At 36.9% G+C, this 24,927-nt stretch overlaps 2 protein-coding genes across 4 annotated transcripts in view; one reads left to right on the forward strand and one right to left on the reverse strand.

Annotated features, from left to right (window-relative positions):
- Positions 1 to 122: 122 nt before the first annotated feature.
- On the reverse strand, positions 123 to 16,481 carry LOC139746778 (uncharacterized). 3 transcript variants are annotated; one of them, XM_071658313.1, is made up of 5 exons: positions 16,350 to 16,481; positions 12,274 to 12,522; positions 10,536 to 10,675; positions 8,759 to 9,025; positions 123 to 3,317 (listed from the first exon to the last, which is right to left on the reverse strand). In XM_071658313.1, exons 1-5 carry the CDS (start codon positions 16,383 to 16,385, stop codon positions 2,375 to 2,377), a joined length of 1,635 nt encoding a protein of 544 aa, XP_071514414.1. In that variant the 5' UTR covers positions 16,386 to 16,481; the 3' UTR covers positions 123 to 2,374. The 3 variants fall into 3 exon arrangements, with proteins under 3 accessions (XP_071514414.1, XP_071514415.1, XP_071514416.1); XM_071658314.1 differs by lacking the exon at positions 16,350 to 16,481 and adding an exon at positions 16,131 to 16,329; XM_071658315.1 differs by lacking the exon at positions 16,350 to 16,481 and adding an exon at positions 15,623 to 16,119.
- Positions 16,482 to 16,957: 476 nt separating this feature from the next.
- The window catches only part of Arp1 (Actin-related protein 1), a 43,672-nt gene continuing 35,702 nt past the window's right edge, over positions 16,958 to 24,927 (forward strand). The window contains exon 1 of the mRNA XM_071658317.1: positions 16,958 to 16,975. The gene's annotated coding sequence lies outside the window, so the exon portion shown is untranslated. The remainder of the gene's footprint in view (positions 16,976 to 24,927) is intronic.

The following is a 24,927-nucleotide window of genomic DNA, read 5'->3' on the forward strand; positions in this document are numbered from 1 at the left end:
CAACGCAAGTTGGCTGGTGGAGCATACAAATGTTAAAAACTATACAGGATATCATTTGTACTTAGAATGGCTGATACAACTTTGCTTAATATACTTATCAGAGGATAAAGATATTACACAGCTGACTCTTCTTCTTTGTATTTAAAACTGATACAACATAAGTTTTGTTTAGTAATGTGTGTATTAGTCTACAACCATACTGCATAGGAAGTATCACCAATAACTGAATTCATTAAATTAATTGATGTTATGTTCATTTAGTACTTAGCTGTGAAACCTCTCCAGAATATCAACTATTGCTGACTTTTTTTAATGTCAATGGCTCCCATCATGGACAGAAGTTCTCATCAATGCCAGGCCTCAAACAAAAAAGGAAAAAAAAAATAGAGTATTAATGTTTTTAAAGAAATGGAAACCTTGCCTTCTCAAAAGGGGCAAATTGTGTTGTATGGAAAGACAGGAAAAGGTAAAGAGTTCCAAAGTTCACCAGTAAAGTGAAAGATGCAGTCATGACAACAGCACACCTCCCAAGATCCCAACAACCACACAGTAGTTATAAGATGCAGTAACTAACCAAGTTCTGCAAGACCTAGCATATGGTGGAGGTAAACAGAGAGCCTTCTCTCACGAGCAGAAACTGAAGTAATATCTAACAGAGGAAAAGAACTTAAAAGTATTGCAGAGAAAAAATTGATTGAACGAAAAATGTAAAGTTGTCAAGTCATACTACTGCATTCACTCTCTTAAGTGAATGGAGCTTGTGTTACTTCTACATGATAACTACCTATATACAAGAATGAATCAATCAATTGTAAAATTGAAGTAACTGCCATGAGGAGAATTTCTGGCATATGAACAAGACTCCCCCCCCCCTTTTTTTTTAATAGCTGACAGCTATAAGTAAGTCATAAGGCTTTTAGTGCAGATTAGATGTGGTAATACCAAATATATTTATTGTGAATGCTACCAAAGAAGGTTGAAAAACTGTGAGGAAATTAGATTGAGAAATAAAAGGACATTTTGTTTTAGAGGCATTAACCTTTTATGTCTCACATGCCCTTATGGAAATTTAATCAAAATATGAACATATACAAATTGTGAGGCTATGAAAGACTGATCAAGCTCAAGTTAAGAAGTTCTGAAGTAGGAATAATGCAAAGTGTAGTCATCAGTGTGTAAGGGAAGTTGTAACATGTTCAATTAAAAAGGTCACATGAAAATAAGAAAAAGGAGAGATAGGATAGAATCATGAGGATGATCAGTAATGAAAGGGAAAGACGGAAAGTTCGATCTATTAACAATGATAGAAATGGACCAACCAGAGAAATGACGGGAAAATCAAAAGAAAGGAGCCTGGTTGTCAGAGCCTTTTGATAATCCCTATCAAAAGCTTTCAAAATATCAAGGGTTACTTTACAACTTACAATTCTCCAGAGTAACTTGGAGAGCATGACTAGACATTGGTAACCTAGAAAAGATACCACAAGTGGATTTAGCCTTGTAAAAACTATATTGATGATCAAAGAATACTGTGAAATTAAAGATGCTAAACAAAATAAGAACTGCGAGGAGGTTAACTGCATATTTCCAAGATAAAGGAAAATTTAGGAAGTAGATGAACAAGCATGGGTTCAAGATCAGTGGCACACTTCTTTAATGCATAAAGAAGAATGTCATTAGGTTCACATTTTACTTGAATCCCGGGAATGGAGAGCTTTTTGAACTGTATATAAGGAGATTATGGAAGTGGGCATACGATTTGTACAGTAAATGGTGCATCAGGAGGTGAACAAATACTGGAATCATCTGAAGTGAAAATAGATGAAAAGAATGAAAAAAAATTCTATCAGCAGGATAAAATGCTACAGTACAGTTGGTATAGAAAAGAAAAGGTAAGTTTATAGAAGTAATTAGAAGTATTTCCTGGTCACAGATAAGAAAGGCCTATACTGATCTTGTCAGTAAATCCCCTCAAATGGACACTTATCATCAAAACTGTCTGCATCCAATCTGGAAGACTAACTGACGCAATTAGGCAATACAGCTTAAGCGATGGAAATTATGTTCCTCACAAATGTTAATGGGAAATGTGGCTACTTTACTGATTGTCCATCCAGTACTTTCCCAAATAAGTCCCATAATTAATTATAGTCATATTTGCACTAGAAAATGTAAAATTATGAAATTTAATTTCTAATATTACACTATTAGTATAATAATTCAGCATGATATAGAAATGATAAAAAACATGAAATTTGAAAATATCAAGTCAAACACTGCAGTCTGATTTGGATCATTACCACCTTTACATAATAATCTCAATTAGTTTGATGATATGATCCTCCAATCAATTCAAGCATGTCTTATAAGACTTCTAAGATCTCCTTTCCTGCTCTGAATGCAGAACGACATGTGCAGGATGCAAATGGATTTCATGATGATGTGGAATGTGAACTGATACTTCATGAGCTGACACTTCATGAGCCGATATCTCATGAGTTGATATCTCATGAGCTGATACCTCATGAGCTGATACTTCATGAACGGTTACCTCATGAGTTGGTAACTCATGAGTTGGTATATCACGGGCTGACAGTTCACGAGCTGATATCTCATGAGCTGATACCTCATGAACTGATATTTCTCTTTCTGGATGGTTGTATTCAGGCTGAGGTAATGTTTGCTGAGGAATTTGTCTTGCAGTAATCAGGCGCCGTCGTGCACTTTTCTTCTTCTTTGCATATATTATTGTCGTTTGCTCTTTTGAACAATCTCCTGAGTGCTGACGTTTTAAGGCATTCGATATAGCCAGTGCAATACCTGAGTACTGGCCAAATGTTTCAAGAGCATTTATTAAATCACTGTCTTTTTTGATACTCTGATAATTTTTTAGAAATGTTTCCGTAGGTTTGAGGAAAAGATCTGGATTACACTCTAATTTTGATATCAAGTCATCAAAAATTGCTTTCATACTCTCAGCACATTGTCTTATAGCTTGGCCACGTATATCTGTCTGAGAATGAAACTGGTCAAGAATATGTAGATGTGATGGATAACTCTCTACATTCATTGGCTGAATGACCTGAGGCACAGATGGAGCATCCTGCTTATCATTTTCTTCACTGTTTTCATTCTGTATCCTCTGGGGGCTTGGAGTACATATTGCAATAATAACATTATCATCTTCAGTTTTTTCAATACTTGCACACTGAGAATCATACTTATCACAAAAAGGTTTTAAATGTCCCTGAAGTTCTGTTAGCATTTTTTTGCCACATGATTTAGGATATTTTGGACAGAAGAGCTTGTAGTAAAGCCTGAAAAGAAAAAAAGCTTTGTATAAAGACATTCCGTATGAGTGTTCTTGATAAACAATAGGCAAATAAAATTAAATTATCTTTCTGAGTAATAAAATATCAAAAATGCAAACTAAAATACTTCAACGTGCTAAGCATATTAGATCTAAAGTCAGTCTTGGCACATGCTGAAATAGTTCTTCAAGCTCCATTAATTGCAGTCCTATGACCTGGTTAGGTAAAATCTTCCTATATTTCTAATTCACTTTTTTTTTTTTTTTTTTTTTTTTTTTTTTATACTTTGTCGCTGTCTCCCGCATTTGCGAGGTAGCGCAAGGAAACAGACGAAAGAAATGGCCCAACCCCCCCCCCCATACACATGTACATACACACGTCCAGACACGCAAATATACATACCTACACAGCTTTCCATGGTTTACCCCAGACGCTTCACATGCCTTGCTTCAATCCACTGACAGCACGTCAACCCCTGTATACCACATGACTCCAATTCACTCTATTTCTTGCCCTCCTTTCACCCTCCTGCATGTTCAGGCCCCGATCACACAAAATCTTTTTCACTCCATCTTTCCACCTCCAATTTGGTCTCCCTCTTCTCCTCGTTCCCTCCACCTCCGACACATATATCCTCTTGGTCAATCTCTCCTCACTCATTCTCTCCATGTGCCCAAACCATTTCAAAACACCCTCTTCTGCTCTCTCGACCACGCTCTTTTTATTTCCACACATCTCTCTTACCCTTACGTTACTTACTCGATCAAACCACCTCACACCACACATTGTCCTCAAACATCTCATTTCCAGCACATCCATCCTCCTGCGCACATCTCTATCCATAGCCCACGCCTCGCAACCATACAGCATTATTTACCTATAAACAATATGCCATTACCCACTTCTGAGCATAAAGGATTTTCTTTGTATACAGTGGCACCATTCACAGACAACTGTAACCAAATCAGTCAAGCCTGATGGTAAAATTTAAAGTAATGTCATTTGATCTGCATATGATGACACATCTGCCTTTTAAATGATGACATATTTGAACAAGTCAAGAAAAATATATGAAGGTATGAGAGTTCCACAGTTTAATTGTATAAGAAATATGCTACAATTAAATTAGTCAATAATCAAATTGTCCAAATTTACAAGACACCCATGGGATATACTGCCCTATCTCTTTCTCTCAATTTTTTATTTGGTATCCTTTTTCACTCAAACTTTTGTATTCTGTCTGTGACAGTAATTGTTTCATATGCCTTTAAAACTAATTCACTACTTTTCTGTCAATCTCACTATATATAAAACCATGCCTTTTCATACTCATACCATTTTTATTTATCAACCCTGAAGTTCAGTATTTTAAATTTCCTACTTAATCCACACATCAGATGCAACACCCCTTTCTTAAAAAGGGAAAAGTAACAGCCACATGCTCAGGTTGGTTTTGTAAAATTTTACAGAAAAAAGTATACAAACTCTTTATGAAAAATAAAATATTTCCTATAGCTGAGGAAATAAGCTTTACATGCAAGAGAACATAGGGAAGCATACCCTAAAAACATGGGTGGCATTTGGAGAAGGGGTAGAGAGTTAAGGCAGGGAAGGAATACCTAACAATCCATGACATGATTTTGTCAGAGGCAGGGCTAGCTTGCAGCACTAAATGTGCATCTGACTTATTTCAAGATATTGTTTTCTGCTGCCACATTCATTGCTTAACTGTCTTCACTCACTGAGTACTTTTAATCTTTGGAAAATATTGAAGAATCTCTCCATCTTCCTTGCTGGACTTTTGAGTTTATTTATTTAGTGCCTTTTAAATATATTCTACAGGATTCTTGTAATTTAATAACTACTCTTCCCATTTGATTAGTTTTTAATCCAAAATGGTTTCTTCAGTCTATTGTGCATAAAACACCATACATTTTTCTCATTTGTTTTCCCACTACAGTTTGAGCTATTTCAATTTCACATGATAATTCATGTGTTCCACTCCTACAGGTTATTCCAGCTTCTCAATTCCAGCTTGCTTAGTTGGTGACCATACAACACAGCAGTATTCAGTTTTGCTTTCCTTGTTTTATAGTGAACATTTTCATAATCAGTTTACTCTCTCTAAGAGTACAGAGGTCCCTTACCTACCATGGTTTTGAGTATTCATGCTTAGAGTAATGCATATCATTTAGCCAACCACAATATCAAGTTCAAAGAATTCATGGTTTTCCATGGCACCACCAAAACTTTATCCAGGCATTTGGCAAGTGCCATGTGACAATGGGGTGGGTGCTTGTGGCCCAGACCAGCAGGCCATCATCTCTAGAAAAAGACAGGAGGAGATTCATATCAAGGTGATGTTGCTAGGACAAGTGTTGAGGTAGCCTTTTTGTGCAGTGTAGCATGCTGGCTGCTTTTTGGGAGTGTTGGAGGGGCTGCATCAGTGGTGACACACTGCCATCATATCATTACCTTACAATTTCTTACACCATTTCTTTGTACTGTTAGAGAATAAGCTATTCTTTTGAAGTATAACAGGCTTTTTTTAACACAGAAATGTTAATCATAAGACTTAAAGAACATGTATCACAGGTCACTCCCCCTAACGCTGCCCCCCCATAGTTTTACCAACTGAGCTGTCTTCCAGGAATGTAACCATAATGGGTGGCAAAGGACTTCTATGGAAGTTCTTAATATCACTCCAGTCATTATATAACTAGATAGCATAAATTTTTCATTGAGATCTTCGAATTCTAGCTTTTTGTTTATGACTTAAGATATTTGACATTTTCTTCACTTTTAATCCCTCCAGTGTTGGACACTTTTACAGCATCACTATCATGCTGTCAATCAGTCCATTTTGTAAAAAGTTTTCTTTGTTAAATTCCATAAAGTTCTTGTATACCCATTCAAACACACCTTAATCTTTCTGAATTTTCTTTGTCTTTTGATCCTGTCATGCTACTAACTGATACTTGCAAAGCTTTTCTCTATACTATCTTCTATATTTTCATCTATATCTGAAATAACTGTAAAAACAGGTTGAAGCTAGTACCCTTCTCCTTCCACACACTCCTCAAATACACCCAGGACTTTAGCCCTTTCTCAATCATATGACACTTCAGCCTCAATGGTTCCAGTTCTGCCCAGTCCATTCCTAGGTATATAAAGCACTTTACTGCCTATCCTTTCAGACTTGGTGATAACCATCCTAATCTTTCTCCTTTATAAATTCTCTCGAACTCTGTCATCAGCCTCAGGAATTCCACTGTTTTTTCTGCTCCCCCTAGGGCCATGTCATCTGCAAAAAGCAAGTGACTCAAATGATTCATCTCTCACCCTTCCCAACCCGCAGCATGTCGTATACCAGCCCCTCACTCCAAGACCTTTGCATTCACCTCCCTCATCAACCCACCCATAAACAGATTAAATAATTATAATGACAGCACACATCCTTGAAGCAGACCCAGCTTCACCAAGAACCATTGACCCTCTTTCCTTCACTCGCACACATGCCTTAATGTTCTGGTAAAAACTTACAGCATTTAATAATTTCCCATTTACCCAATATATCTCAAATTCATAGCTCATTCCATTTGGCCTTTCTGTCTACCTTATCATACACTTTTTTCACATCCTTAGGCTACATAGACAAACAGTAAATACCCTGACTAACCAGTTAAGAATACTGCCACCTGCTTCTTTTGCCATACTTCATCTTTGGTAAGGAACCTCTCCCTGGAGAATAAATTTTTGAAATCTTAATCTGAATCATCTTAAACATACCACATCTCCTACTCCATCTTCTAACATATTTAACATTCCTTCAGAATACTCACTAACTTTTGTTCATCTGTTCTTTGCCAGTTACCACTTCCCCATCTGCCCCCTTCAATGAAAGTACAATTTCTTCTATTGATCTCCTCACATTATTAACTTAAAAGAAGTTCCTGTTTCCCCTGAAAAATTACAGATTTTTTTTATACCTCATCTCTCATCTTCCCCCTTTTCTAGTTCATTAACATTCTGTTGACCTCCAGCCACATTCTTCTGTATACCTTCCAGTCACTCGCTCACTCCTTTGCAGGCAACATTCATACACCTTTCTTCTCTTTCACCACCAATTTAACATCTTCACTTAGTCACTCACAACCCTTTTGTATATGCCTGCCTCCTATTTTCAACACACTACATACTTCATCTGTGATCTGGTATACAGGGGGTGGGAACGGGCTGTCAATGGATTGAACCAGGGTATATGAAACAGCTGGAGGGAACCACATAAAAGTCTATGGAGCCTAGTTATGGATAGGGGGCTGTAGTTTTGATACATTACACATGACAGCTAGAGAATGATTTTCAGCAAATGAGGATTGTTCTTCATCTGTTCCTGATGCTGCCTCAGAGAGAGAGAGAGAGAGAGAGAGAGAGAGAGAGAGAGAGAGAGACTTGAATAATAATCATACCACAAAGTGAAAGCGTTTACCTAAAAAATATCAAGCACTGCCATCATGTAAGGGTGTGTCATACAAGGTGACTGTATTCACACTCCTTTCTGACACAGTACTTTATTCCTTTACTTTGAATATCCTTAAATTTTGGATTTATTTCTACATTCAGATTACTTATTTCCTTGAACTTTCTGCTGCTCATCATCAATTCCCACATCACCTATCAAAACCATCAGGCTTTTCCATTAGTATATTTTAATTCAGATATGTTCTTTCCCCTCTTAACAGACTTTTCTCTCCTGTTGTAATATAATAATTTCTTCATATCCTTCTTTTAAGAAAATCTTCATTACACCCATTATCTCTTCATGTGATAAAAATCTATTTTTCTCTTTAGTTCCAGTTATCCTCAATATTTCTTTAAGTCTTGCTAACTCCTGCACTGTATCAAGAGTATGTCCATGAGCCAGCACCCAAAGGTGGTTATATTCTTTCTCAAGACTTAGTGTTCATCACACTTCTTTAATCTGTTATTTAAAAAAAGATATAAATTTTCCATAAGCTGTACTTACAAGGTATCATTAAATTTCCATGCACCCTCAAATCTTCATTTGAGTAACATGCATTAGAGCAAGCTATGAGCTCACATCTAATAACACAATTTACCAAAGAACAAGGGGAATAAAGAAACATCTAATTAAGATAGAGTTTGCAACTGCATTGTTTTAGATGACTTTGCTATCAGTTGTGAATGTAGTCACTGTGTTCAGAATTCACAAATAAAGCTGAGTCAATGTATTCTAAATGTAAGAGGGATTCCTCGTATCTATGTTTTTCTAAATCTGACAAAACACTGTTAAGCAATATATACAGTCCTGACAATCTCCAATGATCATACTTATGAGGGAATTTTTAGTATTCTATAGAGCACAAACTCATACAAGGGTCTTCTTTGATCAAAAAATTTTAAAGCTTCAAAGTAGATTTTCTTACCGGTAGCAAAACTGCTTATCAGGACATTTTGACCTGTCTGTTACAATAAAGTGATACTGTTCTCCATACTCTGCCCGGAGATCATGTTTTATAACTTCTAGAGCAGATAATGGAGTGTGTCCTGCTTTGTAGAGCTCTGTCAGTTTTTGTACAGTCTCTTCAGACACGTCTCTCTTTCGAAGAATCTCTGGTGAAAGGAGCTTGTGATTGTGCCGAAAGTCTAGGTAAACACGTGTGGGAAATTCTTGTAAATACTGATCTGTAGACCTGTAAAATTTGATAACCCATATCATATACCTTTCAAAAAAAAAATTAAACCTAATTAGAACAACAACAACAACAGCAAATTTCTAAAAGAAGTAGAAATAAAATCAAAATACATTATCAGATTCAGATATTCTCAACTATGTAAGTGGGTATCATAAATATAATGGGAAAAGTCACAATCACTAGAGAAGTTTTGGAACTAAAGAGGAAAATGGCAAGTGAACTATATGTATAAGAATAAATAATATCATAGGCAGCTACTCTTGTTTCTGTGTCAAAGAGGACAAAGGGTATGTAAACAAGAGAAGAAAGTGAGAAAAAAATAGGTTGGGTAATAGACAAGAGAAGAAAGAGAGAAAAAAATAGGTTGGGTAATAGAAGAAAATGTGAAACGTTAGAAGGGTTAGAAAGAGCAAATGAAAGGGAGAAGGATGTACTTTCCATTAAGCTTAAGAGAATTACCCTTCAGCATCTGAAATTCTGCAATCCTCTGCACTACTCTATCATCTGTATATAATGAAATCCTGACCTACAATTCAAATACTTATTACTTAAGCCTCCCTATCTTATAAAAAAAAATTATATCTTTAAACCTATTATTCAGTAACACAAATCATATCCAATGAAATAAAAACCTGCAGAATTCTGAATAAGTCTTGTGATTCAGCACATCCATGCCTTGCTCAAATATTAACATAAAATGTAACACTCAATTGAACACTCTTTCTTATATATGAAAAACCAGTTCTAATTACCAAATATACTTAGATTCTGAAGTATGCATGGAACTACTCTACAGCTTAATCTACATTTAATTTGCCTTAGAAAATTAGTCCCAAAACAGTGACAACTAGTGGATTACATGAACAACAAAATCATACAGGTCAATTTCAGATATGAGAGGCTATCATCAAAAATTGTAACAAATTTCATTAGACTAAATAATTTCTATACCAAGAGAAAATACTTCTCCAATATGTCATGAGGGACCTAATATCATTATAAAGTCAGGGAATTCCTTTCCCTCAACTTTAATGACAAGCAGTTACCAGCTAGCCTGGTAATGATACAGTGCTTTATTTTTTCTGAAAATTATGGTGTTTTACATTATCAGATGCAGTTAAGTTATCAAAAATTATTACAAAGGTAATGAAAAATTATCAGATTAAAAGGCCTGTTCTAAATCCCTTATGTATTGGAAACTAAATACATCGGGTAAAAATGTTCAATTAGACTATTCTATGGTAAATCCACATTTTTGAAAATAAATCCAACTTATAGTTTTCAGACAAATTTATACTGTAGTTCATTATGGATAATGATGGATGGACTGATGGACAGATAATTCTCCACTGACAGACATGATGAGGGAAAGCATCAGCTTACATCAGGTGACTCTGACCTTTAGGCATAATTGTGTAAAAAGTAGAACATGTAACAGTTATATTGCTGGTAATATTCAAATATTCTGAAACTATTTTGTCTAAAAAGAAGACTCCTTGATACTTACTGAGATAATTTACCACTTGCCATATGAGTTCGTTTTACTACTAGAAACATCTTAGCAGGACAGCATGTATTCTTAGAGGAGGCTTTCATGTCAGCCGTTGGAGATCTTGAATAAGTTCTATGCTGGCATCTCATGTCAATCTGACAAAGGAAAGAAATCTTACAAAATAAATCAAGGAAAAAGTTTTAGTAAGTTGTAGATCATGATACGGATAATCTTTAGTTTCAACTAAAAAATTAATGTATGAAAAGTATACATTGTCCTTGTATCCTTCATAATTTGTATGAGTTCACGAAGTGGGGTAAGAAATACTATTAAGCTGTTGTATTCCTTTAATCAGCAACAAGGTAAAAACAAATCTTTCGGTTTAAATGGTATAAACTCTTTTCATGAAATCACTTTATGTTATAAAAAATACATAACCAGATCCTCGGTTCCTATGTGATCATCTGGAATACACAAAATCCCTGCATATCCTTCTGCACAAGAAAAGATTACACAAGTATGTCAAAAAAGTACAGTACTAGCTCTCTCAACAGGAATTATACAGTTCAAAACTTTTTAAAGGAGATACTTATGATTTTGACAAGCTGCCACTTTATGAAATTTCTTTGATATTACTGGATTGATGAAATTCATGATTCATCTAGAGCAAGAGAATTTTTGAAACACATGAAAAAGGCTGAGGGCCACCTTGAAATAAAAGCCAAGCCACCTCCAGGACACTGAGAGGCTCAGGGCTACCTTAAAATTAACCCAGGACACCTCTGGGACATAAGGAAAGGGTTAAGGAGATGAGTCCCAAAAGTACTTGTGAGTAATAAGTACTCCACGGAAAGCAGTGACTGAACACATCTAAGCTTCAAGTGAAAAGTATGGCACAGCTAATTCCTACACATTCCCAATAAAAACATAAAATCAAACTAGAAGAGGAAATTTCTTGAGAAATTTATGTGATTTACAAGGCAAAAGACTGAGCAGTGCAGAAATTCTAGTACACAATAATCTACACAAAGAGGTCAATAACATACAGCTGAGATTTCTAAGGTGGTGTGAACATGTAAAATGTAATCATTTGGTATGAATAGCTATAGAAGGATAGTCTACTGATATGCTGAAATTACATGTGAAAATAAGAGGATTTTTGGGTATAAGTGGTAAACAAAGATGAATGTGTGAGAAAATAAGCTTTTGGGGATGATATCCATATCACTTTTAAAATAAAGAAAAAATACATATCAGATATGGAAATACATTTTGTTGATATCATTCCATACTGCTACATATTACTTGCACCTCTTGTCTTTACAGAAGGCGACTAAAAGGGGAGGGAGCGGGGGGCTGGAAATCCTCCCCTCTCATTATTTTTTTTAATTTTCCAAAAGAAGGAACAGAGAAGGGGGCCAGGTGAGGATATTCCCTCAAAGGCCCAGTTCTCTGTTCTTAACGCTACCTCGCTAATGCGGGAAATGGCGAATAGTTTGAAAGAAAAGAAAAAGAAAGAAAGAATACATCAGTAGCAAAATGGAGTTATTTTCAATATATTTATCTTTACCATTTTTATTTTAGAATCTGGGACTCAAGTCATTAGGAAATCTTTTAAATTAACTAATTAATCTCTAATGAATTACAGTATTGGTGGTAATGATACTACATCTTTCTTGAATAAGGTAATGAGCCTTTTAGACTAATATGAGAAAGAATACTGGTGAGTATGAAAAAATGGCACTACACTTACCCGATACAAATTTTGGCTTTTCTTGCCTCCACAAACTGGGTATGTCTTATCAACCCTCCATGTCACTGCAGATGTTCTTTCAAGATCTTTTATCCATAATTTTGCTTCAGCTTTGGTTCTTAGTTTCAAACGAATAGTTGCTTCAAATTTTATGATTGGTTCAAATTTTGTGATTGGTTCAGAGTATTCATCTTTCCCTGCTTCAGTAAAATGACAGATACGATACTCATATGCATCAGGTAAAATTTGCTGAGAAAAAAGAAATATATTAGTAAAATCTAGAATATCTATTTTATGGACCAAGAATAACTCATCTAGTTTTTGTGTGTGTGTGAGTACAGTGATATCCCCAGAGCTTAAAGAGACAGGACTAACTATAGAAGTTCAACTGGAATTAAAGCTGCCATGTAATGTGAGCATTCAGGCAGGTGACAAAGGAAAAGGCATACAAATGGTCATACAGGTTTCCCTTTCATTGCAGAGGAAATACATTTTGAGAAACTTTGTTAAGTAGATCTGTACAAAGTAAAGCCCTACTTCAATCCTAATATTTATATACATATCTCACAAATAGAGGCACAATATATGAAATAAAAATTAATTTCTGTAATAATTAGAGCCTGTTGATGTATAAAGTCAGTAACACAGTCCAGAGTGAATTGTTTAAAGGGGATACTAAAAGATTCTTTATCTTATTCTAATCTAGTACCAGTTACTGTTCTAAGGGCATTTACTTTGTTGTTTTTGTGTTGTTTGTGTATGGGAAGTGACTGTCATGAGTAAATCCTGATTGATGCCCAGAATAGTTGTGTTTGTTGAGTGGGAGTGATTACCCATTTAAGGTGAAGGAAGGGTGCAGGTTGGATTTATGTATGTCAGGGGTTAAAAAGGTGCTGAAAATATCCATAGACATGCTTTCATGCACGAGGGTGTAAGGTGTGCATGGGACAGGGTGAACTGGAGCAATTTTGCATTCATTTGGCAATGTGCTGTCAGTGGACTGAACTGAGGTATATGAAGCTACCAGGGGAAACCATGAAAAGGTCTGTGGGGCCTGGTTGCAAATAAGGGACTGTGGTTTCAGTGCATTAAATATGACAGCTTAAGAATGTATGGGTGTGAATTAGGCCATTTCTTTGTTTGTTCCTGGCCCTGCTTTTGTAGGTTGAGAATGTATGAATGTACAAAGAATATACACCTTACTAATGTGGGAAAAGGAGCTCAAACAGTGAAAAAGTACAAAAAAAAAGATAAGTATTATAATATTCATTCCACTTATAGCTGTTCTAAGACTCCTTGCTAAAAAAGGATTCCAGAAGCTCCAGCAGTCCATGGCCATACTTCTTCCAATATCAGGAAAGTGATCGACTCCTTTGCAATGAGAAGTTCTTTGATGAGACTGTACTCTTATCAGTACAGCCTTGCCTAAGATGACTTTTCACTTGTAGTGTTAACTCCCGCAGGAAGAGTCCTCCAACCCTAATAAATACAACATTGTCAAAACATATACACACCAAAATGACATGATGAACTCTATACTGTTGGCTTCTAAACTCAGGGGTAGACACAACCCAACCACTCATCCACCCATCTGAAACCAAGCTTTCCAAACATGTATGAATTACACTTTCTTATCAAAGTTTTGGACATCACTCATCCCTAAAATATAACAAACATTGATTTAACATGTTTTATGACACTTCATGCCCACCATGCAACCACCACAATAAAGACAATGAGCATTTGCTGTTTGACTGCCCTACACTAGCCCCACACAGATATACCCACAGTATCGCTACAATATAAGACCTGTGGCCTCACCCAGTGGACATGGCTAGCTTCCTTTATACTTCGGAGAACCTGCAGAAAAAAGAAGGAGCTCCATGGTGGGAAGGTAGGTCACCTAACCCTGATCTTAAATTATTATCCACATGAAAGTCTGACAGTAATCTTATTAACAAATCATTGGAACTAAAGTAAAACATCCACAAATGCTTTCCACACCCTATATATTGATTCTTTGAATTCTTGCTTGCAATCCCCTGCAGTATCTTACTAAATAAGGTAAGCAATATTTGTTCTACTTAGCCAAAACTAAAACTGATTTATCCTAAGTCATGATAGGCAGAACTAGTGACACCAAAGAAATAACTTATGGATTTGGAAAATATGTATATTATTACACTCATAATTAACAGTCACTTAGACCTCCCAGCATCACCTTACATTCTCCCTAGCAGCATCCTACATCCTCCCCAGCATACCAGGGGAGCGTGATCTTGAATGTTATCTTTAACCTTACTGTAAAAGATAGAAATGAGAGTAGGGAAGGGAAAGATGAAGAGGGAATGTGTGGTGTAAAATTAAGTTAAACACCTCTAGAAATCAACAGAACCTGTGAAAACCTCACCAGACTTCTATCAAATTAAATTTATCTTATTTTTTATGTTAACTGATAAACATATATATGTTAGGAAGTCAATCTTTATTCATTTAGAAGTTGGTTTGTTTGCAACTATGCCTGCTATGTTTGCCAAATTTTTTTGCTGCGTCTACTGTGTTTCTCGTGTATTTACTCCCACTGCCAGTTGGACAGTACTCAAGCGTGCATGTGACTGATTCATATCACATGGATTACTGAACAGTAAGATAAATATTGACTGCTATGGAGGTTACATAGATTTTCATAAGCTTTGTTGATTCTTTTTATCTACTTAACATTAGTTTGTCCATTTTCCTTCATAAATCAGTCACTTTGATATGACAAGCCTTCAGCATAAATGAAAATTATATCAAAATTCATGCTCTGCAACTGTTATTGAACTGTACATCAAATACCATTGCAGGCTGTAAAACATTACTTGTAATCCAAAGCTGATAGTGAAGCAGAGCTAAAATACACTTTTACCCTAAAATATCCTCTTCAAAACCAATGGTCAAATAAAACTAACTTGGAGCACTACTCACAAAGAAAATGTATACCTTATTCTGAAAATTTTAAAGAATTCAAAATAGTAATTAGGTGTGAAACTCCAAAAAGTATTTTTCAAATCGAGGCACATACATAGCTAACAAATAAGGAAAAAAATAACAAAAACTTGTATGCAGGCCTGAAGAAGCAACATTAAAACTAAACTGTGTTAAAGTTTAGAGTTTATCAGTTTTAAGGGCATAACAAAAAATAACTTACATCTTTGGAAAAATACACATCAATAAAGTAATTCTATTTAATTAACATGATTTAGACAGGTGAAACGTGATTTGAGGTGACATTTTATGTGTGGGAAGGAGAGATATGGTAAAAATCTTGGCTGAAAGTAGAAGAAACATTTCTAGAAGTCAACCTTACCTTTGAAAACCTCACTTAACCTACTCTAGCAACCCAAATTTGTGATATTTACGAATTATAAAAAAAAAAGTAATGTCATTTATTTCAGTTGCTGGGAGAATTGTTCGCTAAATGTGGTTAGTGTTCGCCGTGTGTTTACTTCCTACAACGGCTGCAAATTAATGTGGCTGTAGGGAAGTAATATCTTTAGTATATTTTGAGTATGATAGTGAATATTAAGGTATATGTTGACCCCTTCATGAACTTTATATAGGTTCTATTGATTAATACTATTGTTTTCCATACTTTTACGTCATATTACACTTGTTCATGGACTTCATATTACTTTACAAGGAAAAAAGTAATGTGACGATTTATGCCTCTGTGGACAATAGAAAAAAACTTCAACAGTATTAGGAGATCATTAATGAACATTTCTTTTAAATCCACAAGTTATTTCTGTGGTGCCCGTAAACTGGTACTTTAGTACTCTTTGAAGGCACTTTTAATATGAACATATCCTTATTACCCAGTGTGAAGAATAACGTTTTCTTAATGACCTGTACTCCAGGGTAACCACCTAAAAGGATGTTAGATAATAAAATTCTAATAGAGACTTCCGCTAGGATTTAGGGACAGACGTACGAGTACAAACTTCCTGAAGTCACCAGGTAGTCACTTATGATTAAAACTGTCATTCGTGACAACACAACATTCTGGATAAACTTAAGCAAGTATGATGTACAACCTGGAGTACTGGGTAATTAGTAAGAGGATCTGCCATCTCTCATGTTGCGATATGATGACGGTAGCGACGCCCTTCCCATTCCTGGGGAAAAAAAGGACGTTCGTGGATCCGCGAACTCTACTTTGAATTTCTTTTAATATATAATTTGTCATATTTATCTGGAAATTTTCTTTCTGAAAAAAAAATTACTTTCTGTATATTTTATGGGGTAGTTTTTAGTTTAAAAAAAATATTTTGCTCAATGGATTAATTCTAAAATGAAACAAATACAACCATCAATATTTGTAATCAAAATCGATGTGATATAATGGAACAAGATTTTTCATAATTTATGTTCCATATATTTGCTTTTGGTCACTTTTTCGTAAACTATCAAAATACCGAATCATTATGGTAAAGAAAACCAAGATGAATTAATTTTAGGAATTTCAATTGCGCAAATATTCTTTCATGAACGATTCCAAACTTGTTTACAGTTTGAAGAGATTGTTGACAATTTGCAGTCTAAGATTGGAATACGAAACATAGGAAACCCTCTTACTGATTCTACTTTACTTAAGGTTACCACTTATCTTTCATTAGCGGCTGGAAATTGTCCATATCGTTCCACTGCATATCCGTGTTCTGTAAGTTATTAAGTGGAACTGTGGACGATATATGTAAAAGTAGTGATTTTTTAAGGGCACCACTTTGGTCATAAGTGTTGTTGACTGTGTTTTACAGTTAAACCGTAAAATAATTAGAATACTGTAATGGTGATAGATTGTATTATGGTGTCAATTTTTCCTTATGGTATTCATAAAGAACGTGAAGGGCTATAAAGATTTTTGTAAATGTAAAGTAGAAAGGGAAAAATATTGAGAGTAAATCACGAATTACAAATCGGAACACACTGCACCGTATTATAGACTATATAAAGTAATATAGGGGTGGGCCATTCCAAACTCAAGACAACCAAATCGTAAAAAAACACTGAAAACCAGAGAACCTATGATAAATGCATTGTAGTAATGTCTGGTTAAGCTTTGCATCGCTTACATTTTTGGATATTGAGTGATTTGTAAATAGTGTGATGGTAATGTAGTAATTAGAGTATACAAAAACAGTTGTTGAACATGACTTTGAATATCTTATTCTAACTACTAAAGTGATAGTATTAAGGGATATGTTTAACTGGAAATTTGTGGAATTAATGCAAAAAGAGGAAAAATATGTGTAGAAATGTTAACATTGAATATAAACCTCACCTCATAGCCAAAAGCAGAAATATATGAACATTACAGTTGTCTGCTGCTTGAGACTACATGTTTGCATGTGTAGTCATGATGTGTGGAGCCAATTACAGGGTACTTCATCATAGGTTTTAGTGGTATATTTCTACTAGAATATTGAACAGTAATGTAAAACTTTAGTGCTAGTGAGGTTAGGTAAAGTTTTCTGTTTCTGATGAGTTTTTATATTTTATCTACTTTTACATTAACCCACATATTCCCTGATGTCCTGTTCTTCTATTGCCTCTTTTTATTTTGTTTAGCATGACTGATAAGATAGGCCAGTCCTCTGCAGATAATTCTGTAATCTTAACCTATAAAGCAACTCGAATATGAGCAGCTATTTCCCCGATGCTAGTTGTTATATAAAGCTAAAATAGACCTTTCCCCTTTTGTTTGTTAGTGTTCTTTTTACATTTTGTTTCCACACAAAGACTTCAGATGAAATAGTTTTTGAAAAATATTATCGTTGTCAGGATGGGTTAGCAACATGGCAGGTGTAAAGAGAAAATGGCAGGGGTGACATTGAACATTGCCATTCCACCATTTAGGGTGATGTGGCCATTTTTCATAAATGTTTGACATTTTCCGCACAAATGAAGTAGCACCTGGAACATATATAACAAGTAGCCTTTTTAACTCAAATCCACTCAAGCTGTCATGTATGATGCAACTGAACCAGAACCTCCTATTTGCTGTCTGGCCCCACAGACCTTTCCATGGTTTACCCTGACTGCTTCACAAGCACAGGTTCAGCCCATTACAGCAGTTTGTCCCTTGTAAACCTCATTGCTCCAATTTGCTCTAACCCTTGCATGCTTTACACTATCCTGTATGTTCAGGCCTGAGTCCTTCAAAGCACCATTCACCCCAATTTCTTTGAAAGAGTTCAGGTGAAGCCCTGTAAGAAAAAGTCCCATGTAAAGACTGTAGCCAATTTTATACTGGACGATTAGGGAAAGATTTGGACGTTGGATCTCACAACATGAGTATAGTGTTAGGCTAGCCCAACAGAGCAGCGACTTATTCCAACATAAAGCTGCCTTTGATCACCGTATCAATTGGGAAGGAGCTAAGGCCAAAACTAAATCAAATTGTTTTAGTGAAAAATTTAATTGAGTCATGTTTGATCTCTGGCACATTTGATCATAATGTAAATATATCCTTTGGCCATTTTAAATGTGACAAACTGTTAACTGAAATAATTATTAAGAAGTATCCCCCAGAATAACCCTGTCCACACACCATGAAAGGAGAGGAAGGTCAGACACATCATGTCAGATAATTAGTACCCTCTGTTCTCCACAAGGATTAGTGAAGCTCTGCCTCACTTTTACCTGTGTGCTTTTAAGGACTTCAACATTTGTATCTCTCCCACTCTGTTTGAGGATGTAATAAACGAAAGTACTCTCTAGTCTTATTTTTCTCTTTCCAGTGATAGCAGTGCAGTTTTCTTGTGGGGCAGGGTAGCGAGAGGAATGGATGAGGGCAAGCATCCATTCCTGTTCTTACCTCGCTAATGCGGGAAATGGCGAATAGTATGGAAAATATATATATATATATATATATATATATATATATATATATATATATATATATATATATATATTTTTTGCTTTGTCGCTGTCTCCCGCGTTTGCGAGGTAGCACAAGGAAACAGACGAAAGAAATGGCCCAACCCACCCCCATACACATGTATATACATACGTCCACACACGCAAATATACATACCTACACAGCTTTCCATGGTTTACCCCAGACGCTTCACATGCCCCGATTCAATTCACTGACAGCACGTCAACCCCGGTATACCACATCGCTCCAATTCACTCTATTCCTTGCCCTCCTTTCACCCTCCTGCATGTTCAGGCCCCGATCACACAAAATCTTTTTCACTCCATCTTTCCACCTCCAATTTGGTCTCCCACTTCTCCTCGTTCCCTCCACCTCCGACACATATATCCTCTTGGTCAATCTTTCCTCACTCATTCTCTCCATGTGCCCAAACCATTTCAAAACACCCTCTTCTGCTCTCTCAACCATGCTCTTTTTATTTCCACACATCTCGCTTACCCTTACGTTACTTACTCGATCAAACCACCTCACACCACACATTGTCCTCAAACATCTCATTTCCAGCACATCCACCCTCCTGCGCACAACTCTATCCATAGCCCACGCCTCGCAACCATACAACATTGTTGGAACCACTATTCCTTCAAACATACCCATTTTTGCTTTCCGAGATAATGTTCTCGACTTCCACACATTCTTCAAGGCTCCCAGAATTTTCGCCCCCTCCCCCACCCTATGATCCACTTCCGCTTCCATGGTTCCATCCGCTGCCAGATCCACTCCCAGATATCTAAAACACTTTAATTCCTCCAGTTTTTCTCCATTCAAACTTACCTCCCAATTGACTTGACCCTCAACCCTACTATACCTAATAACCTTGCTCTTATTCACATTTACTCTTAACTTTCTTCTTTCACACACTTTACCAAACTCAGTCACCAGCTTCTGCAGTTTCTCACATGAATCAGCCACTAGCGCTGTATCATCAGCAAACAACAACTGACTCACTTCCCAAGCTCTCTCATCCCCAACAGACTTTATACTTGCCCCTCTTTCCAAAACTCTTGCATTCACCTCCCTAACAACCCCATCCATAAACAAATTAAACAACCATGGAGACATCACACACCCCTGCCGCAAACCTACATTCACTGAGAACCAATCACTTTCCTCTCTTCCTACACGTACACATGCCTTACATCCTCGATAAAAACTTTTCACTGCTTCTAACAACTTGCCTCCCACACCATATATTCTTAATATATATGAAATATATATGAAAAATGTGTGAAGGCGAGAACGTTATCTCGGAAAGCAAAAATGGGTATGTTTGAAGGAATACTGGTTCCAACAATGTTATATGGTTGCGAGGCGTGGGCTATGGATAGAGTTGTGCGCAGGAGGGTGGATGTGCTGGAAATGACATGTTTGAGGACAATATGTGGTGTGAGGTGGTTTGATCGAGTAAGTAATGAAAGGGTAAGGGAGATGTGTGGTAATAAAAAGAGTGTGGTTGAGAGAGCAGAAGAGGGTGTTTTGAAATGGTTTGGTCACATGGAGAGAATGAGTGAGAAAAGATTGACAAAGAGGATATATGTGTCAGAGGTGGAGGGAACGAGAAGTGGGAGACCAAAGTGGAGGTGGAAAGATGGAGTGAAAAAGATTTTGAGTGATTGGGGCCTGAACATGCAGGAGGGTGAAAGGCATACAAGGAATAGAGTGAATTGGAACGATGTGGTATACCAAGGTTGATGTGCTGTTAATGGATTGAACCAGGGCATTTGAAGCGTCTGGGGTAAACCATGGAAAGTTTTGTGGGTCCTGGATGTGGAAAGGGAGCTATGGTTTCGGTGCATTATACATGACAGCTAGAGACTGAGTGTAAACGAATGTGGCCTTTGTTGTCTTTTCCTAGCACTACCTCGCGCACATGCGGGGGGAGGGGGTTGTCATTTCATGTGTGGCGGGGTGGCGACGGGACTGAATAAGGGCAGACAGTATGAATTACGTACATGAGTATATATGATTATGTCTATGTGTGTATATATATGTATACATTGAGATGTATAGATATGTATATGTGCGTGTGTGGACATGTATGTATATACATGTGTATGTGGGAGGGTTGGGCCATTCTATCATCTGTTTCCTTGCGCTACCTGGCTTACGTGGGAGAGAGCGACAAAGTATAATAAATAAAATAAAATAAATAAATTTATGGTAGTGTCAAGAATGAAGAACTGAGCCTTAGAGGGAAAATCCTCACTTGGCCCTCTTCTCCATTTCTTCTTTTGGAAAAGTAAAAACTGGAGAGGAAGATTTCCAGCCTCCTGCTCCCACCTCTCTTAGTTGCCTTTTACTCAACAAACTTATGCCTCTGTTGTTTGAACACTCACCTTTATCCCCTTTGCCTTTGTACAGTGGCACTATGCGTGCATTCCACCAATTCTCAGGGACTTCACCATGATCCATTCATGCATTGAATATCCTTGCAAACCAATCAAGTATTGTCAAAACACCTCTCTCTTTCACTAACAACCTTACTTCTTCAACCCACCACTTACTACCCTTTCTAATCTGCCCACCTCTCACCTTTCTCATGTCACATGCATCTTTTGCACAAGCCGTTACTGCTTCCCTAAATCCCATTCCTCACCCACTCCCATGTCATTTGCTCTCACCTTTTGCCATTCTACACTCAATCTCTCCTGGTACTTCCTCACAGAAGTCTTCTTTCCTAGCTCACTTACTCTCACTACTCTCTTCCCAACATTTTTCTTTTTTTGAAAACCTCTACAAATCTTCATCTCCGCCTCCACACGATAATGATCAGACATCCCTCCAGCTGCTCCCTCATCACAGTAACATCCAAAAGTCTCCCTTTTGCATGCCTATCAATTAGCATGTAATCCAATTATGCCCTTTGACCATCTTCCCTACTCACGTACGTATACTTTTGTATATCTCTCTTTTTAAACCAGGTATTCCCAATCACCAGTCTTTTTTCAGCATTCAAATCCACAAGCTCTTCATTTCCATTTACAACTCTGAACACCCTATAAACACCAATTATACCCTCAACTGCCACATTACTTATCTTCACATTTAAATCACTCATCACTATAACCTGGTCTCGTGCATCAAAGCTGCTAACTTACTCACTCAGCTACTCCCAAAACACTTGTCTCTCATGATTTTTCTTTCATGATCATGTGCATAAGCACCAATAATCACCCATCTCTCTCTATCCACTTTCAGTTTTGCCAAATCAGTCTAGAATTTATTTCCTTACACTATGTCACATATTCCCATAACTCCTGCTTCAGGAGTAGTGCTACTCCTTCCTTAGCTCTTGTCCTCTCAGGACTAATTTCATAAATGATTGTTTTATGATATTTTGTAAACTGGTTGGAATGCAGTTGCAAACCAGGGAGGTATATTACCTACCCTTCTGGTTATCGGGAGGATTAGTGGTGGCTGCATAGTGAGCCAGAACCTCAGGGGTTGTCAAGTTGCACTCTTCTCACCCAGGTAGCTGTCTTTTCTTTCTGCCTCACCCACACATTGACTGCTGACATTCTGTCCATAAACTTAAAAACTCTCCTTGGGAGGAGCAATACATAAAAGTAGTAAATAGGAACGTTAGTCAGGAATATTAGGTAGAAACACTGGGTAGAAGTAGTAGGTATGAAGATTAGGTGGGAGTGTTAGTTAGAAGTAATAGGTTGGAACAAGACTCAGGAACATTAGATAGATACATTAGATGGAAATAGTCAGTAGGAACATTTGGTAGGAGCTTCTGAAAACACTGCACTAGCTGAACATTAGGTGGACACATTAGATGGTAGTAGTCAGTAGGATAATGATAATAATGATGATAATCTTATAGGTGGACACATTAGATGGTAGTAGTCAGTAGGATAATGATAATAATGATGATAATCTTATAGGTGGACACATTAGATGGTAGTAGTCAGTAGGATAATGATAATAATGATGATAATCTTATAGGTGGACACATTAGATGGTAGTAGTCAGTAGGATAATGATAATAATCTTAATTGGCATTATCAACAGGAAAGGAGCATGTATGAATGGAAAATGTGTAAGAGGAAGTGACGAGGTCAAGAGGAAGGTACACGGGCTGAGAGAGCAGTTGAGAGTTGGGTGAGAGAATATCAGCAAACTTTAGAAAAAAATATTTTGGAGGGAGTTGAGTTATGAGAGCAAGAGAACAAATGGGAACACAAGTGATGACAGTAGATGGGGAAGAAGTAACGCAAAGAGGTGAAGAGCAGATGCGAGTATTTTGAAGGGTTTTTGAAAGTATTAGATGGTAGGTTGGGAGATGTAGGGTGTTTGAGCTGTGGAGGTATATGAAGAGATACTCGTGGTAAATGGGTTGGTGAAGAGATGAGGTGGTGAAAGCTTTGCTTAAAATTAAGTGTGGCAGAGTGGCTGGAGTGTATGGGATTGCAGTTGAATCTTTTTTAAGAAACTATGTAAGTGTTTTGTTGCTTTGTTAGTTAGAATTTTTAGTGTATGTATGTCTTAGGGTGGGGTGCCTGAGGATTGGCAAAATGCCAGTATAGTGCCATTATACAAAGGCAAAGGGGACAAAAGTAAATGTTCAAATTAAAGAGGCGTAAATTTGTTGAGTTGCTGTGGTTTCTATAAATTACACGTAACAGCTAGATAATGGATGCAAGTGGACACAGCCTTTCTTAGTCTGTTCCTGGCACTACCACACTAGTGTGGGAAAAGGCAATCAAATATGGAAGAAAAGTTTGTTCAGAATGCCAAGTAAGTTGTGAGAGAGAGTGGTGATTAAGAAGGTGGTGATATGCACAGAGCATCAAATGGGGAGGAACAGTGTGGTTTCAGTTGTGGTGGAGGATGTGTTAATCAGGTATTTGCTTTCAAGAATCTGAGATATCCTTAAAGAATCTGGAGAAAGTGTATGATTGAGTTGATAGAGATGCCATATGAGAAGAAAGCTAACAGAAACAGTTTGGAATTTTTTTCAAGAGAGTAAGGTGTGTGTGTGTGTGTGTGTGTGTGTGTGTGTGTGTGTGTGTGTAGGAAGATAGAAGGGTAAGTGGCTTTAGGTGAAGGCTGGTCTGTGGATGGAGTGGTGAGTGAGGTAAATGTGAGGGTCATAAAGAGAGGCAGGTTTGTAGTCTGTTGTGGGTGGTGTGCTGGAAAGTAAGTCAGTTGCTGTTTGTTGCTGGCAGACTTAAGTGGAAAACTGCAGAATCTGCTGTCTGAGTTTGGGAAAGGAGAAAATTGAGAGTTAATGTATACAAAAGGTTATAAGGTTTAGGAGGGGAGAGAGACAAGTTGGTTGCTATGTCAGCTTGAATAGAAAAACCTGGAGGAAGTGGAGTGTTTTAGATACCTGGGAGTGGACATAGCAACCGATGGAACCGTGGAAACTGATATAACCAGAGGATGGGTGAGGGGGATAAGTCCTGGGTGCACTGAGAACTGTATGGAAAGAGAAGTCTTTGTCTGTGAGGGCAAAAATAGGTATATTTGGTAGCTTAGTTGTCACAATAGTGGCATAAGGATAAGAAGCTTGGGCCATGGAAGATGATAGTTGTGTTGGAAATGAAATGCTTAAGGCCAGAGCCTTTCTACTATTTTTTTAAAGCAAGAGATGGTCTCTGGGTGAAAGCTTGTATCACTATCAGTTTTGAAAACCATCATGGTAGACCTGTCTTGATTTGTGC

The sequence above is a fragment of the Panulirus ornatus genome, chromosome 66 (genome assembly GCF_036320965.1).
Source record: "Panulirus ornatus isolate Po-2019 chromosome 66, ASM3632096v1, whole genome shotgun sequence".
NCBI lineage: Eukaryota > Metazoa > Arthropoda > Malacostraca > Decapoda > Palinuridae > Panulirus > Panulirus ornatus.